Here is a 17819-nt window from a genome sequence, read left to right as displayed (position 1 = left end):
TTATTACCGTCCTGGAGCACCCACTGCATCCTTGAAGCAGCCGTGGCATGAGAATGCGGCGATTATGCAAGAGGTTTCTCTCTCCTCCTACCAGTTTTCTGAAAATTTCTGCAGTCAGTTCGTTTTCACACCCTCTACACACGCGGCACCGAGGGCTATGAAAGGTGTCCAGCAAAGACATAAAGAGGATGAGTCACTGGAAGCCTGAGCAGAGCTTTTTTTTTTTTCCTTCTTCAAGGTTTAACCTCTTACTTAAGACATCATAGCACACACACCAAACACGGAACAGTCAGTGAAATTCACTCTCTTTATTGAACGAACTAATCATTTGGAAATTTAAGGCAGGAGAAGCAGATCTTTGGCTAAGCATGCCGTGTCATGGTGTATTAACACAGACAGACTTAAAAGAAAAGGCACTTTAAAAAAAAGTGGTCCACATTAAACAGTCAGTTCATTGGACTCATCATCATAGTTTTGGAGAAAGCTGACAGGAACCTGTATTGCTAACCAAATTAAGGCACAGACACTGAAATTCAGTATAAAAAGGCACTGTGATTAAAGCAACAGATTCTAGTTGATCCCCAGAAAATCTCAGAATACAATTGCAGGAAGAAAAACATAAGAAAAGTAAAATACATTAGCCAAAAAAATAACATTAAAAATAAAAATCAAGTTATTAATGTTAATTTCTGCATATGTTAAGTATGGCAAACTTATCCAACACTCCTGGTGTCTGACATCAGCCAATACCTCTCTCCTTATCTCACTGAATAATTAATTACTGAGTTTGTTTATGAGCTACAACCACAAGACAAAGGTTCTCATGAAACCACTTAAAAAACAAAGAAAAAGTGAGAAGACAAAATACAAAATGTAATAAAAACTGTGCTTTGGGATTTAAAGTGATTGAATTAATAATCCATAGATATAAACTTTACATCCGTATCACATAATCTATGAAGAAGCTTGTCTTTCCATCGATACATATAACTACTGTGAACTGAAGCTGTTGCATGTGTGTGTGTGCTTGTGTTCGATTTTACTCTCTATTGTCTGTTGCCATAATGCACCACAGCCACTAAAAACCAGGCTTTAAGCCCTCAGCAAAGGATACCTGACTGTAACAGACACGCAGAGAGAGGCGGAGGTGATGCATTTAGGCACGCGCTCAGGAGAGACGTGCGTCACATCACATAGCGCTCTTGCATCAATAACAGCCGTGTGTCATCCAATGAGAATTAATGGCAAACTAGGACAAAACCAGACACGCTCGCTCCATTTATAATTCTGACATAAATTATTTTGAATATATACGTGACCGGATCGAGGAATGTGATTTGAAATTGGTCACAAGCAAATACAACATGCACACGTCCTCTCAAAGTGACCAGCTTTCACACAAAAAATACACAGACCTCTGTGCTGTTTGTACTTGAAGGCTAGAATCTGAATGGGAATGCACAGGTGTTTTCTAAGACTGAGGAAGAAAACAAACAAACAACCACACACACACAGACAGACACAAACACGCACACGGTAGTGAGAGGAAAAGGGATGGCGATCAATCGGACCAGTCATCGTCCTCTCCGAACTCGGAGGAGTCGTCCTCGCTGTCGCTGCACTCCACGGCGATACGGCGCGACAGGATGGCAGCCACATCGTTGCCGAAGTGATCCCTCTTCTCCTGCTCCCGCTGTTCCTCCACCTTCCGCAGGTTGAAACCTGAAAACGTGTTAAACGGTTTAAAGGCGTGTTCAACATCTGAGTAATCTTTATCCAGCTTAACTCTGTCATTATTTAGGTCATTCATATAAAAACGCTGTCATCACTGACTATCAGGGTAATCAGGGAGCTGGCAGATAGTGGTCACAAATCATGTATGGAACTTGAAGGAAAGAGTCCACATACTCAATACTTAAAATGCAGTTTTTAAGTATTTAATATCATTCGAGACCAGCACACATTGTCTTTTTAAAAGCTGAACGTGTTACCTAAGGTCCTTGACTTAATAAATTACAGCTCAGTGGCATAATTCATTTCCTCCTCTGCCCTCTTCCCTGCTGTGCTGATACAGAGACATACTGCTTTCCAGATAATGGTTTGAGGCGAGTGGGAGTTGACTGCAGCGTTAAAGTCTACAACAAATCAACTAAGTTTAAGATAAACAGCTCATAAAGCTCAACAATAACACACGATTAGCATATCATTTTGTATGTATCACAGGATGATGAGAACCGTATGGTTGTGAAGAGGGAGTATCAGTTTGACTGCAGAGCTGGAGGAGTCAAGGACATCACACTTATTTATGTAAGCCACAACATGTTGTGGAGAAAATACTCACTGCCGAGTGGAGAAAACAAAAAACAAACCCAAAAAAACCCAAAAACAAACAAACAAACCTTTCAGGGTTTTGAAGAACTTTTCTTGTCAGCAGCCTTGATTCAAATTAATGGTTAAAACGCTCAAAATAGCCACTTTATTCACCTGCTATTAATGCAAATGTGTCATTAGCCAATCACATGACCGTAACCAAAAAACATTTACGTGGCACAGTTGTTGATGCCAGAGTACTTCAGAAACTGCTGATCTACTGGGATTTCCCCAAACAACCATCTCTAGGGCTTAAAACACTGAAGAAATGTTTCCTGGTCTGAGTTTTGATTTCCGACTTTGGGCCCGTAATTACCAGCTGATCATTATACAGCACAGTCTAGCCAAGTACTGTTGCTGACCATGTCCATGTTCATGACCAGAGTGTAACACATCATGTCACAAAGCTCAAATCATCTCAAACTGGCTTCTTGAACATGAGTTCACTGTTTGCAGGTCCACGTTTTTTTATGCATGCCACTTTGTTTATACTCCTGCTCAAACGTATCACACTGTTTCACTCACTGACAGCTGGGAGTAAAAATGTGTCAAACAACAGCGGCAGGCAGCAGGGACCAAATTAAGTAGTAAACATTGCAGGATTCAATATATTTGTAAATGTTTCGCAAGTAAGGGAATGCACAGACAAAGTAAATGGTGACATGTCACTGTGCACAAACGCAGAGCATATATCTTCTTTACTCTTTGGTAGTTTAAGTATTGTGTTAGTGCTTAAATCTTTATCTGAGAAACTAGCACTGATAATCACGTTTTAGAACAATAGTGGTGTTAAAAGAAAAGGGTGTGCATATCTCACTGCTAGATGTCAGTGGATTGCAGTCAACTGATATCTATTTTCTCACATTTCCCAATTCAAGTGCATAAATTAAGCTACGGTGGCTGTTGTAGGACAAAAAACAACAACTCTGGAGTGTTTTGTTCAGAGGGAAAGTGTGCTTTTTAAGACTCTTTAACCATGTCAGCTGTTTGAAGATGAGAGGGCTGCATGTCTAATCTCCTGCCAAGAAGTAATTTTGAAAATACCAGGAATAAATAAGCATGTTTTTGCACTTTTTTCTGATTTACAGCCCTGATTTCAATTTAGGAGATGAGGCCTGATGTGAGGAGGAACAGATGATGCTTTATTTAGACGCCACTGCTGTTGTCTCTTCATGTTTTCATTTCTTTGGTGAAGGGGCCCCGTTCTCCCGTGATAAAAGATAAGTCTGATCTTTTATATCTTGATTCTGACACAAATTAAAGTTTGCGACACAAGAACGCCTACAAGTTAATTCTTCACGGTTCGTTATATATGTATGTTTGTTATGTGTTGCATGTTTTATTTGTTTCCCATGTTTGAGACTTTGGTCCAGCCCATGAGGCCCGAGGTGTTCCTGCGGTGCTTTACCTTGTCGGATGGCCTGCAGCAGGTCGCTGCGAGCGTCACTGACGGGCTCTGGCTGAGGTTTGGGAGCAGAACAGGCTGTTACCCCGCCAGAAGGTGGTGGACGAGGAGCAGAACTTTCGAAAGGTGGTGGAGGAGGACCGGGGGGAGGCGGTGGAGGAGGTGGTGGCGGTGGACCCCCGCCTGCAGGCATAGGTGGTGGAGGAGGGATGGCGGACATAGATGGGGGAGGAGGGGGAGCAAGTGGAGCGGAAGAGGAGAAGAACGGAGGGGGAGAAGGTGGGGTGTCAAAGCCAGAGGGAGGTGGGGGAATCCCAAAACCAGAAGGTGGAGGAGGGGGAGGAGGTGCAGGGGGAGGAGAGAGACTTGGGCGGGAGTTGTTCGGGGAAGAAGCATTGGGGGGAGCTGGGGGAGGGTGGCTTGGACTCAGCATGCTGACACGCTTCTGGGTGGGTGCTCCATCGTTACCATACCTGTAAGTGATGGAGAGGAAGTTGGAGGTATAAAGGATAATATAAACGACATAATGGAGCCTTCACTTCCCTCCATTAACCTGCAATTTGTGTGCAGCTGCTTCCAGAGCAGCTCCTATTCATTAAAGAATCACAAAGTCAAAGACTATAATCCGTTTAGCTTCAGCTCAGAAGGCGCGTATAGGATTTCAGTGTAGCTGTACGTGTGGCTGTACTTTCACTACATGTTTGCACGGGTGGTGGTGCAATGTGTGGAGCATGTGTGGGCTGGTATGTATGATGTTACAGTACTTACGCCATGTCCGGAGGCGGAGGAGGCAATTCATCGGGACCGGGGGGAGGAGGAGGCGAGCCAGGATCATAAGCATAGGAGTTTGTGCTAAGCTCAAGGCTTTCAGAGTTGAAGCCCTCCCCAGATCCAATACTTCCATTCAGGCCCTCAGAAGAATTCCTTATAAGAAATGAGACATCGCTGTGAGCCCAAAAATAAACCAGACCACAAGTACAAATAACAAATAATAAGAAACACGGACGTGATTAGCATTTGGTGCTCAGGCCACATCTGTTTATGCACATTTATAACAATTTCATAGACATGCCAAACGCATTTTAAAGCAGCAGAAACAGATCATTACACAAAGTGTTGAGAGAGAATAGCTTGTTCTTCACCTATACAGCTTGTCAGGAAATCAGCCTGTTTTTTCTCCTTATCAGGCCTGCTGTGAGGCCGATGAAACACTGCAGGAGCTGAATCAGCAAAACTTCCCATTTTGGTAAAAAGAATATAATCCAAAACGAGGAATTTAGGACTCTTTGATGTTATTGAGTTATAATGGGTACTATTAACTCATTTGTGCACATATATTTGTTGTATTCATTCTTTTAATTATAATATATATTAAAATTAAAAAAACAAACATATACACACACACACACACACACACACACACACACACACACACACACACACACACACACACACACACACACACACACACACACACACTAGTACCATCAAGAACAGGGCCCAGTGTGACTCACACATTTGTTTACTGCAATTTTCCAATGACAGCCAGCTCTACACCCAACCCCCTGAGAACATTTTCTGACAGGACATACCATCCAAACCACTGTGTACAGATCCAGTGATAAAAGGGGAAAGAATGAGCAAAATAATGTCTGATCTGTTTTTTTACTTTGTAAAGAGAAACAATAGATTTTTATTGTATTAATTAAATGATTTAAAAGATGCTTCAAATCCACATTAAAGCCTACTGGGTATGTCAGGGCTCAGAGCCACTGCAGCCTTGTGGATGACGCTGGATGAAAATGATTGATGTTTTGTGATGGACTATTCTGAAGATATTATTTTACTATAATTAGACTTTGATGGTTTTTGTTCTTTTGATTCCTGGTCAGTGTTAATGACTGATAAACAAAAAGGAGGCATCTCAGAAAACTTACATCAAGTCAGACTTTGGTACAACAAACTCCTCTCCCATCTTACGCCGTTCCCATTCATCCTTTCTGGTCTTGATCTTTCGAGGATTGAGGGTCCGTTGGTTCAGATGGTCTTTCTTCTCCTTCTGCTCATTAAGGAGATGGTTTAAAAAGTGCAAGATTAGCACTGGGTTCGAACATTTTCATGTGATGTGACTAATTGTAGATTGCTTTTACTTGTGTAATGACTCATGTCTTTGTGCGTATGAGGGTGTTTATGAGTCTCACTCTGTGCTTGCGTTTCTCCTTCATGATGTCCTTGGTGTCCTGCAGCATCTTCTCCTTCCACAGGTCAAAGAAGTAGGAGGAATCGGTGTAAAACTTTAGGGCCTCCTTCCCGTCGTCTCTGTAGACAACAATTTACAGACATTAATAATTGTTTCTAGGTATCAGTAGCACAATGTGCCATCTTACAAGTATGAAAAAAAAAAACAGTGTTAGTTAAAAGATGGTTATCTGGCATGTGTGTTAGTCTTAAGACGCCAGTAAACTTCCCCTTTTAAAAGAAAACTTCACTAAAAATACATTAATGTCTTTAGTCACATCCACATCACACCGCACGGATAAATCATTGTCCGTAAAGAATGATCCGAGTCAAATTATCACCACATTTACATTCAAACCAGGAACAGCTCTACACATTACATTTAACATTGCCGGGGTAATTACGCAGAGATCACCCTCTCACTCTCATCTGCCTTCTGATTATTCACACTTCAGATGACATATCGTGCCTTGTAAATGATCTACACTCACAGATATCTTAGCTTGTGACTAAAGACGCTTTACATGCATCCATCCGACCCTTTTTTTCCCACTTATCTAGGCTGGAGCCTATCCCAACTACTACACAGCAAAAGGCAGTGTACACCCTGGACAGGTTGCCAAAGGGCTCCCGCAGAGAGACAACGATTCACAGTCACATTCACACCCACAGTTGATTCGTAATCAACAATTAACATGAAATGCATGTCTTTTGACTGTGGGAGGAAGCCGGAGCGGCTGGAGAGAACCCAGGCAATGGTGCTAACCACGACACCACCATACTGCCCTCTGGGGTTATTTCCCACAGAATATCTTTCCACAATCAATTGATTGGTGGGTTATTTAACAGCAAAAGCAACAAGTGTGGCTTGTCAAACTGCTGCCAGAATTAAAACCCCAAAACTGCCTGGACTTAAAGAGGTTACACACTAAAAACAAAACAACAGGGAAAACTATGGCGTCGACACCATAATTCTCTAGGATTTTGTAACGGCGTGCTATGCGTTTTCTAGTGTAAAACTGCCATTCGTGTTAGACTGAGCCTCCTTAAATCAAACCTAATACTGCCCAGACACCTCCAAGACCCTCTCCTTGATAAGAAGCACATGTAACAGGGGTAAGCTTAAATAATGCACATTACAAGAATCTCCCATGCATGTGTGTTTCCATATGGGCACATGTGCTTGCACGTGTTCTTGTTATTCACTGCTGGAGCTGCTGCAGTGGGTAAATATGAGCTTGGCCTGTGCAGCATCTTACCGGTATACGCTGAGCTGGTTGAGCGGTGGAGGAGGATCGCAGGTCGTGTAAGTGTCTTGTACAGGCATTGGCAGAGACGGCCTGGTGAAGAGCTGCTGGTCCTGGGTCAGACTGCTTTTGAAAGCCTTCTTTGCAGTGATTCCATGCAAAGAAACTGAGAGAAACAGACCGGCAATGTTTTAAACATGTATTGTGTTCATTAGATTCTCTGCAAAGGAGGTTTCAAACCAATACTCTACACTGATACCAGTATAAGTAGTAACGTTAACAGTAAAATGTACAAGTACATACCCTCCTCTTCTTTGGGGTCCAGCTGGGTGACTTTAACCTGCAGGCGATCCACTCTTTCTCCAAGCGAGCTCACCCTGCCGGCAAATTCTCCAGCCTGAACAAACAGCTCCCCGAACACGTCCTCTGCATATTTGCCTGCACGCGTGCACACACACACACACACAAGTTTCTCACTTGCACCAATTAAAGGATTTATCTCACGCATGCATAGCCAATGAAAATTCACATCTACATAAAAATGCATTAACCTTTTTTTTAAAAACAATAAAGATCCATGTAATACATATTCATCACTGCTCATTAACCATTCATACACACTCTGACACCCGAGCATAACAGAAGCTTACTGAGGCTGCCGAGCTGGCGGATGATGTTGGCCAGGCTTATGTTGGTGACACATTCCAGCTCACTGCGGATGTTAGAGGGAATGGGATGGCGACAAATATGCCGCGGCTCTATATTCCTCGTCACCAGAGGCATGGTGGGGTGTGCTGGGGGTAGGGCAGCCCAACCCTGTTGGAAAAGGAGAGGTAGGTCAGGGGAGTGAAAAACATATAAATGTAATCAAATTAATATTCAATTTTACTATACTTTTGCACCCAATGAGCACCTATTTTCATTATGACACGACTGTGAACTGGTCCTAACAGTTCACAGACTAATCAAATTGAGGTTAAAACAAAAAACATGTTCCTTCCATTCCTAAATAAGTCACATGAGACAGACGCCTACAAAAATACACTGACCCAGACAGAGCTAAAGCAGAAGCAAAACTATGCCTTCGCTCCACCCATCGAACATGCACCACCCACCCGGTTTAGAGTGGACAAATCTAAAATGTCCAAAATAGCAAAGAGCAGAACTAGGTGGATTTGTGATTTCCGCACTGCTTAGAGCAGTGGAAACACATCACGTTATTTTAAACAGATTAGTCAGGGCAGCCGTGTGAGCTCACGCAGTGCAGTAACTCCACAGTGTCCAGACTGAATAAGATAAGCAAACGACAGTTCCTATTAAGGGGTCAGAGATTTGCAGTGACTGCAGACTCTCCCTGCTTTCAACACAGTGCGGCCTTGATTTTGGTTTACTCTCTAAGTACACCCTGTTTTGACTGCTGTTGCCCATTGCAGCTGCCTAATTACAAGTTTTTTCCTGTTGGTGGTGAATCATGGCATAAACGTTACTGTGTGTAGAAAAGGAAAGAAAAAGAAAGCGGGAAAAATGGAGGGTCGCTACCTTCGTACCTCGGGATGTGTATATTATTACCAAGCTACCTGGAGGATTTAGTGATTAATCATGAATGAAGGAATGCGTCCATTTCAGGCTTAGAGGCTTGTTCGTCACTGACAGGTCGCCCACTCTGCCTTTGACAAAGTGCTATTAGCTAGCTTTACTGCACTTTTCCCCCCAACTTTACACCGAGCTCCTAACTTTCTCTGACGTGAGTAAATACGTGGTAAAAAAAAAAAGACGGGTTACACTTTTTTTTGCGCCACTAACTTAACTTAAATGGAATAAATGTAACTTGGGATCTCGGCCTTCTCAGAGCAGGAAGTAACTTCTAGGCGTCTCTTATATCGAAGGAAAAGCCAAACAAACGTACATTTACGCCACTCGCTTAAACAAAACAACACACAACAAAGACATTTCACTTACCGTCAAACCTGGTAACCTTAGGCGTCTCTTTATACAGCCCTACAATTGTTATTGTCTCAAGATTTTTCTTAAGAAATGTTGTTCGGTACTGTATGCGGGACCGAGCTAAACAGATCGCCCAAGTCCCGGGGTTGCGAACTTCTGATTGGTCGAGCGGCGGAGTTCTTTGAAGCTGATTGGCTGCTGGGCCTGTCACCTGCTATAACCGAGAACAGGATGTGGAAATTGCAACGTAAAAAGCGCAACTCCACCCAAACTAGTGGCAAACATCTGTCCGCAATTTACGTAAGAGAGGGTGGAGGCAGCGGCACATTCCAACGTGCGCTCAAGCGAGTTGGAACGCGTCCGAGGAATGACTGGCATTAGCTTCCATGGATAAAATGTGCTGTGGAGAAAAGCTCATACCGACAAGCAGGTTGTCCAGTAAGCCTCGGTGAGTGTTAAGTGCCTGCTTAACCTCAGCTCAGCCCGAGCAAACTGCAGAGCTTCAAGCTAGCGTGCATCCAGTGAAGACTCAATCACATAGAAGTTGGCGTCACGCCTGTGAATATGTGGTGAATACATTTGAGACAATGTGGTTATTTTAATGTTGCAATGGGCTTCATCTTGCGGTACAGTGCTCACATTTGTTTTGGCATATAAAGTTAACACTGTTACACCCAGCTTCTTTTGTTTTCCTTCATAGATCGAAGTGTCCATACAATGTGGTTGGAGGAAATAGACTATCAAAGTAATTTAATTGTTGCACGCTTGTAGACTTTTTTTTTCTTTTTACTTTTTTGTGCTGTTTCCCACTATCAAGTCCATGTAAATACCGTACGTAGGTTGATGTGTGCTTCTCTCAAATTATTAAACACAACCTTAGAATACACTCATAAAGACATTAAACCTTGTCATTTGTAAACAACCACAGATTCCAAGATCATCAGTACAAACAATTATATGTGAGTACAAGTTATTGAGATGTGTCACCACTTTGCCAAGGCCTGGAAGAAGCCCCGAACTGTCACCCTCAGTGACAGGACACTGGTTAGGATGTTCAGGAATAATCCAAGAACCACCGAGGCTCAAGCCTACTGCGATCTGGAAACTGCAGAAACACCAGTGTCACTGTCCACAGTGAAGCATCACCATGGACTGAGAAGGTGCTTACCAAGAAAGAAGCCCCTGCTCCAAAATCTTCAAGCTCAACTTAAATTTCCAACTGCCCACATGGACAAACCAAATACCTTCAGAAGAAAGGTTTGATGGTTGAGATGGTCAATGGACAAGATGAAGTTTAAGCTATTTGGTAAAGTTGTAAAGAGTAAAGTTGAGGCTCTCAAACCAAACAACACTGTACTTGTACCAGCGGTTACGGATGATGGTGGCAGCGTCATGCTTCGGGCTGTTTGTTGCCAGTGGTACCATCAAATTCTTCAACTTCACCTCAAATCAACAGCTAAACAGTTGAAACATGGACAATATTGGATGTCTCAACAGGAAAAATCATATCAAACACATAACGGTTTTTGGAATGGATAAAGCTATAATAAATATAGGAAAATATGGATGAATATATAAAACAAATTGTGAGATAATTCTTTTTAATTAAATTCAGTTTTATTTATATTGTGCAACATTGAAACAACAGTTGCCTCAAGGACAACAGTTGTCTTCCTCAGGACACAAATTATAGGTACTCTGACACACCTGACCCATTGCATTACAACCAGTCACTAACAGGTTTTAAACTGCAACTTGATTGTTTTCCTCTAATACATCATCACAGTATACACACCCAGTTTACGATAAAAGCTCTTCTTCGATGTAAAATTTTACCCCACTGTAATTAAGGCTTACAGTGATGTACTCAAAGAAGTTAACCTGTTGGATCAGACTCGGGTCAAAGCGTTGCATTTTGGGATTCATTGGTAAAAACAAAACAAAACACAGCTTTATGGTACAACTGTAAAATAAAGAATAGCCTGTCAGACAGTTGTTTTGCATTCAGAAATAGTTGGAACATACATACATCCTTTGTGACACAGTACAGTCTATATGAGTTGAAAATAGTTGTTATTATTTGGCCTCTAACTTGGTTAAAACAACAAGCCCTTCTTCTTCTCAGTATTTGGATACAATAAAATGCTGTTTTAAACATAAATACAGTTTCTCTTTCAGAGTTGGCGTTACCCTTTAGCTGCAGATTTCTTCATGTCCACTAGAGGGAGGTGTCATGTGAAGAACTGTGTATGCCTGAAATCCCAGGAAAAACAGGAAACTTCACTAGCTGCTTCCCCCTCTTTGGATAATGTGTGCGCAGCTTCATCCAGCAGTGTGTGAGTCTCAGTGTCGTGTGTTTACCCAGCTGAGTGTGTAGGAGCTGTGAGCATTTGCTACTGTCTGTTTAAGGACACTGTGACCCTCTCCTGCAGAGCTGTGAACCAGCTTGAGTCCACAAGCTTGAAGACCTTGAAGGACACTGAACCAATAGCGGAGCACTTCCTCATCCCTTCCGCCCACCTCAAACCCTGCCCACTGCAGGTGCACCTTGGCAACAAGATGGTGGACATTCTGTAGAGTTCCTGCCTCGATCCAATTCTGAAAAACGCGCCACTCGCCGCTTAGCAGGTCAGCATACAGGAAGTGAACCTAAGGAGAAGAAAGAACAGAGGAAAGTACGGCTCTGGTCTAGCACCTCCCCACCCTCCCAAGCACATAGGAAGCCTAAGTTAGCAAAACACCAGATACAGAACAAAGCAGGCTTTTAGCAGCAACAGAAAAGACACTGATTAAGTCAGGAACAGAATTTCCTGTCAGCATGCAAAAGCACTGTAAAAAAAACGGCTTTATCAGCTGATCTGAATTGGGATGGTACTGAAATCAGCTCAGCTTTACTAAGAACAATTCCCAGCACCGTCTATATGTTTAATGATAGTTTATTAGGATATATTCATGCTATGAGGGTGGCTGTGGCTCAGCAGATAGAACAGGTCTTCTGCCAATCCCTGCATCCCCTAGTCTGCATGTCAAACTGAACCCAGAGTTTCGCCCGATGCATCCGTTGGAGTGTGAACGTATATGTGAATGGGTGACCAGGCTTGTAATGAGAAAGTGTTCTGAATGTTCAAAGTATCAGTTCATTTACCATATTACTACTTTCCATAGTGGACCTGCTGCTTTGTAATCATACAATCATATACAGTCAAATATTGATTATTAGAATTATTAGCTGCAGTTCTTGGAGAAATCGATTGCAGCTCACTTGCAACTGTTGAAAATACATCCTTACAAGCTAAAAAGTCACAAAATAGAACAATACTTAAAATGTTGAGTCTGTTGCCCTCCCCCTTTAGCATGCAGCAGAAATTAGTACTAGGAATTTTAGCCCACTCTTCTTTGACGAGTAGTTTTAATTCAGTCACATTGGAGGGGTTTGTAGTTCTTAAGATGCTGTTCTGGGTTCTTTTGTGACCTCCTGGATGAGTCGTTGATGTGTTCCTGGGGTAATTTTGGTAGACCGGCCGATCCTAGGAAGGTTCACCACTGCTCCAAGTTTTCTCCATTTGTGAATAATGACTCTCATCATGGTTCACTGGAGACCCAAAACTTTAGAAATGGCTTTGATATGCGTCAATGACTTTGGTTCTCAGTTGCTTCCTTAGATTGTGAAGTGAACATGTCATGTTCACTTCACTTTGTTAGACAGGCTGTATTTAAGTGATTTCTTGATTCAACGGGTCTGACAGTAATCAGAACTGAGTGTGACGAGTAAAATTGAACTCAGCTTTCACAAAAAATCTGGTTAATCACAGTAGATTTAATTAACAGCACTGTCGGTCATAAATGTTGGAACAACTGAGCCACACAGGTTTAAAAGCTGGCAATGGCAGCCACTTGTGTAGTCTACGTCATGGGCTCTACATACTTAAACCAAATTTGGATCAAACTGGAGGCAATCAGACACTGAAGCAGTCAGAATTGATTTGCTTGTCCAATCAGGGGGAAACAATACATGAAACCTCTAATCAAACACACGAGCAGTGTCCTGAGTTGTCCAAACATCTTGTGCACCACGTTTGGTTATTTTTGGATGAAATCTGAATAACAGAAAGTCAAAAGTGTTAACAAATGCAACAAATGTGCACGGTCTGTATCAATCTCCTCTGCGTCATCCACTGAATCCAGACAGCTGTGTTCGAATTTTCCTTGTCCATCTAACAGCGAGAAAGTTTAGCCCCCCCCCCCCCCCCAAAATTTAACCCACTCATTTGATCATTTCTCCACCTATGGTAGCGCTATTGCTTACATGAAGCTATTGTATATTTTAACTCCATGCTGTGGCACTAAGTAGTTATAGATGAACGTATTGGACTGCTTGCTATTCTGTCACCCCGCATATAATCAAACTCCAGGTATGCAGTTCCCTCTTGTGGCTGCAGGAAGCAATTGGGTGATTCATTCACTTAAACTGTTGCCATGGTAGCCAGAGATGGCGCAGAGCCCTGTTGCTATGGGAACATCTGAGTAAAAGAGCTTTCAGGGTATGTTGGGGTGAAAAGACTCTAAGGTATGTTTGTTTGGCACTGTTTCTCTACATTTCAGTGTGTGTGCATGCGTGCGTGTCTTACTGTGTGATGTCCCAGAGCTGCCATGATGTCTGCCAGTGTCTGAGAAACACCACCCGGGTTTCCTCTCCTCTTGTGCGCGCGCTTCTTTGGAGCTCGCCACTCAAGCCACATCTTGTGCTGGCTGACCACGCCTCCATTGCCATGGTTACTAGCCAAACTGTTGCCAAGGTGACCACCAGATGCATTAGAGTTGCTGGGATCAAAACAGTGTATTTCACATCCCAGCCCCGACACAGTCTTCAGAAAGTCTGCATCTCCCCCATCCATGCTAGAGAGACAAAGACAGACATACAAAGACAGGAAGGAAGGCAAAGGCCGTTTGAACATTATTGCATGCATGATTAAATATGCATTGCATTGTTTATTCCAACTGAACCGGTGATAAGAATGCATAGCAGCACGTGCATTGACATAAGGCTCAGACAAGTGGCACACCTGAAGGAATATGCGACACACGTTTTGTGTGTAGCTGGAAGGAGCCAGTCCTCAGCACACAGCAGCCAATGGGCTGGCGCTGCAGGGCTCTGTGCTGGCTGAGCCCGCCCTGGAGATAAAACCTTGGAGCAGTTCATCTGGGGACAGACAAGAGGAAAGAGTCACATAAGACGGGCTGGATGGAGGTCTGGAAACAGCGCGACACAGAATTAGCATTCAAATGAGAAGAGGGGAAGCTAAGGAAGGAGAAGTTGTTCAGAAAAGTGGCCAGAATTGTGTAATTTGTGAGAACATTGCAGAGTCATGGCTCGAAATATCTTTGAATAAAACAGAATTGTTTAATGATAAACTCATAATTTGATAGCGGCTGTTTAAAAAGGCCACACGTGAGATGCTTTAATTTGTTGCACTGAATAATTAACGGGGACTGTTTCTGCTTTTGTCTTGTTTTCTGTCACATATGCTGCTCCTGCTTTGTGCTCACATTAAGCACGGTGAAAGTTTCAAGTCATGCAGTCAGGGAAAGTTTAAGGTTTCAAACTGCTCTGTTGTAATGTCACCGACTGGCTATCCTTATACAGTCATCTCAAACACTGATGCCCCACCCACCTGCAATTCAAAACACTTTGTGAGGGGCAGCCAATCACAAGAAAGCTGGTTCTAAGTGAGACACAGAAGTTGAACTAACATGCTTCCCTGAGGTATAGTATGAAATACATAAGAATTCATTTAAGTCTGAGAATAAAAACATGGAGCAATATCAAGCCCCTTTAAATAATACCAAACTAAATCAGCACACTAGGAGCAGTTTTTTAAATTCTTCCATATATAACTTTCCTTCCCACTTCTCCAGCACTTGGTGTTGCGTAAGTTTTTACTCTTGTTTGGGAGTTTCCTGTCTGGAACAAAAAGTCCTTACTGGCTCCAGATATGGTAGATTTCTGCTGGCAGCATATTGACAGTGCCTGACTGATCATATTACTGCTATGTTAACCCCCCACACTCGACTGCAGTCAAAGAAGTGGAGTAGTCAAAAAAGTGAAGTTGCTTTTTTTATTGATTTCTGTTAAGGCTTGGCAAGGTCTAACTCCTGGCTACAAAAATGTGAAGCCCCCACTGAGCTGGAGTGCAGCCTTCAGGGAGTGCGTTATTTATTGGACCAGTGGTTTCCAACCTAAGGGCTGGGACCTCTCCAAGGGGTCAGAGGATAACCCTGGGGGAGGGGGGGGTGTCATGAGACCAGATTTTTAAACAGACAGGAAAGATGAAGAAAACCGTCTGCAAATAAAAACCTGATTTTTCTTCCGTGACTTTTCTCGTGAAATATAGCAGACACTTTTTAAAGGGTCACAAGCCAAAAGTTTGTGCATTCGACAAGTCCTTTATAACTTCAAGTTGTATTCATCCTGTTATTTCTCATTGCTTATCTGTAATCTTGTGAAATGTGTGTTATGCTGTAGGCTTACTATAGTCTCATTGTTCTACAGTCCCATAAACGGTTAAAAAATTACCAGACTTCAGGTTGTGTTACATAAAGTAAATGATGTTAGGGAGTTTTGAAATCACTCTCAGACATTTCAAACCCTCTGATTATTTTTGCTCTTTCAGTTTCGGATAACTTTGTGAAGGAAACATTTTTCACTGCAGCATTTTGGATGGTGCTCTGCGCAGCCTACCTGTGGCCTTGTGATATATGAGATGACTCGATTGAGCTCTGCTGTGAAGGATGGCTCGCCTGCTGCCCACAGCTGCACTTCCACTGCTCTGGGTCCCACCTGGGAACATGCATAACGTGTATATTTATATATACTCCAGCGCAAGGAATACCAACACATCCAAGAGAATTCTGAATGTGGTTAAATAATGTATAGGAATGGCAGTAAAGTGTGCGAGCGCCCAGGTAGGAGTGCAGAGGAGCCAGGTCACAGGCACTGACCTCCGTCCTGCTGGTATTTGCCTAAGGCGGTGTAACATACAAACACACGTTTGCACACACAACCCCACCATCACCATCAATCTCCACCCCACCTAAATCAGAATGAACCTTTTGGTCACCATGGCAACCTCTGTGGGGAGTGTGTGTGTGTGTGTGTGTGGGGGGGGGGGGGGGGGGGGGTAGGTGATGATTCACTAGAATGAGTCAGAGTTTAGCCTTGGGCAGATAAAGAGACAGTGAGAGAAGAGCAGAGTGAAAGCGAGAGGGCGAGAGGAGTGAGAGGTGAAGAGGGGACAGATGCACCTACACACAAACACAGATGGAGGCTGTAGCACTCTGCAGCTGAAGGGCAAAGACAGAAAGACGGGAACAGCTGTCATCTCTCTCTGATGTGGGGTCAGCGCTGAGCTGCGCCCCCTGCCCTCACCTGTCCCATCATGCCTGTAATCATGCAGGGAGTCGTGCACAAACTGGCCCAGCATAATAAATGAACTGGATGAGGACGCCACAGCAGCAGCAGCAGGGTGGCAGTCCTGTTGAATCCCAGTGATCCCAGTATCTGTCTCCCACTTAGTTCATTTTTTAAATTATTTCTAAACTTCATTCATAAATTTAATATATTGGTAATTTAAGTTAAAATTAAAAATGCAAGTCATCCCAAAACATTTACACGTGTACTATAATAAAACATTCCACGCATAAACTTATTTCCCTACTTCTTTACGAACCTGGCGCGAGTGCATCTCGTTCTCGTCCTCGTACGCTCGTGCCCCCTCCCCCCTCCTCTGCCCGTCGTCCACCTCTGCCTCCTCCTCAGCCACACCGGGCGTCCCCCGATGCCGTGAGCTCCGCTTCGGTTCAATGCTGATAACGGAAAAGGCGACCCCTCCGTCCCGCTCCTCTAACCCCATCCACACCCGCGCGACTCCAGGTAAAAGTGACCCGAGGACAAGGAGCTGGAGCGCGAGGAGAAACGGTGGGATTAAGAGGAGTAGTACTCCCGAGCGGAGGGAGACACCGCAGCGGCCCCTCCACGGCGCACAGGTCCGCATACCTCCACTTCCGCGACGGCTCCGGCGAACATCTCCGGCGCTGTGCCCTGTGATTTAACTTTTTTTTTTTTTTTTTAACCCTTTTTTTCGGTTTTCCTGGAGGGCAGAGGAAAGTCCCAGCTGAGAACTCCCCTCCTCCACTTTCCTCCGCGACCTCCTCCTTCTCGTTATCCCCAGGGGAAAGTTGCTGATGACGAAGCGCATTCCTCGGTCAGCGGTGGCCTTATTGACACAGTGACCCCCGCTTTATTTAACCTATAAGTAACTAGGTTATAATTAACAGGCATGTAGGATTAAAGAAAAACACCATTTCGTTTTTATATTGGCCAAACAGGCCACCTCTACCGTAAAAATAAATGCTTTATTTATCAAAAAGATGACCAACTACTGATATTCTTCCACCATATCAGTGTGAGTCATATAAATTTATTATTAGGGTATTAAAAAAATATTGAATAAATAAATAAAACTCCAGGCTGTCATATTTAAGATGCACAATCACTGCCTGTGGTCTGTACTTTTATTGAAGTTTGGAAAGTTTATACTAGAACTCTAAATGCTCAT

General features: G+C 43.3%; 2 protein-coding genes across 2 annotated transcripts; both read right to left on the bottom strand.

Annotated features, from left to right (window-relative positions):
• Positions 1-288: 288 nt before the first annotated feature.
• Positions 289-9348, bottom strand: wasf2 (WASP family member 2). Its single transcript, XM_040019897.1, has 9 exons — positions 9220-9348; positions 7911-8076; positions 7564-7698; positions 7273-7426; positions 5977-6094; positions 5713-5834; positions 4544-4699; positions 3779-4248; positions 289-1722 (listed from the first exon to the last, which is right to left on the bottom strand). The coding sequence occupies exons 2-9, from the start codon at positions 8041-8043 to the stop codon at positions 1562-1564; spliced, it is 1449 nt and encodes a 482-aa protein (XP_039875831.1). The 5' UTR covers positions 8044-8076; positions 9220-9348; the 3' UTR covers positions 289-1561.
• Positions 9349-10799: 1451 nt separating this feature from the next.
• LOC120726372 (methyltransferase-like protein 24) lies at positions 10800-17418 on the bottom strand. Its single transcript, XM_040019898.1, has 5 exons — positions 16932-17418; positions 15944-16042; positions 14268-14404; positions 13833-14100; positions 10800-11853 (listed from the first exon to the last, which is right to left on the bottom strand). Exons 1-5 carry the CDS (start codon positions 17253-17255, stop codon positions 11548-11550), a joined length of 1134 nt encoding a protein of 377 aa, XP_039875832.1. The 5' UTR covers positions 17256-17418; the 3' UTR covers positions 10800-11547.
• Between the last annotated feature and the right edge of the window lie 401 nt (positions 17419-17819).

This window comes from Simochromis diagramma, unplaced genomic scaffold, assembly GCF_900408965.1.
Source record: "Simochromis diagramma unplaced genomic scaffold, fSimDia1.1 OVJJ01000753.1, whole genome shotgun sequence".
NCBI classification, from domain to species: domain Eukaryota; kingdom Metazoa; phylum Chordata; class Actinopteri; order Cichliformes; family Cichlidae; genus Simochromis; species Simochromis diagramma.
The sequence above is the reverse complement of the archived record's forward strand: the minus strand, read 5'-3'. Positions and strand labels throughout refer to the sequence as shown.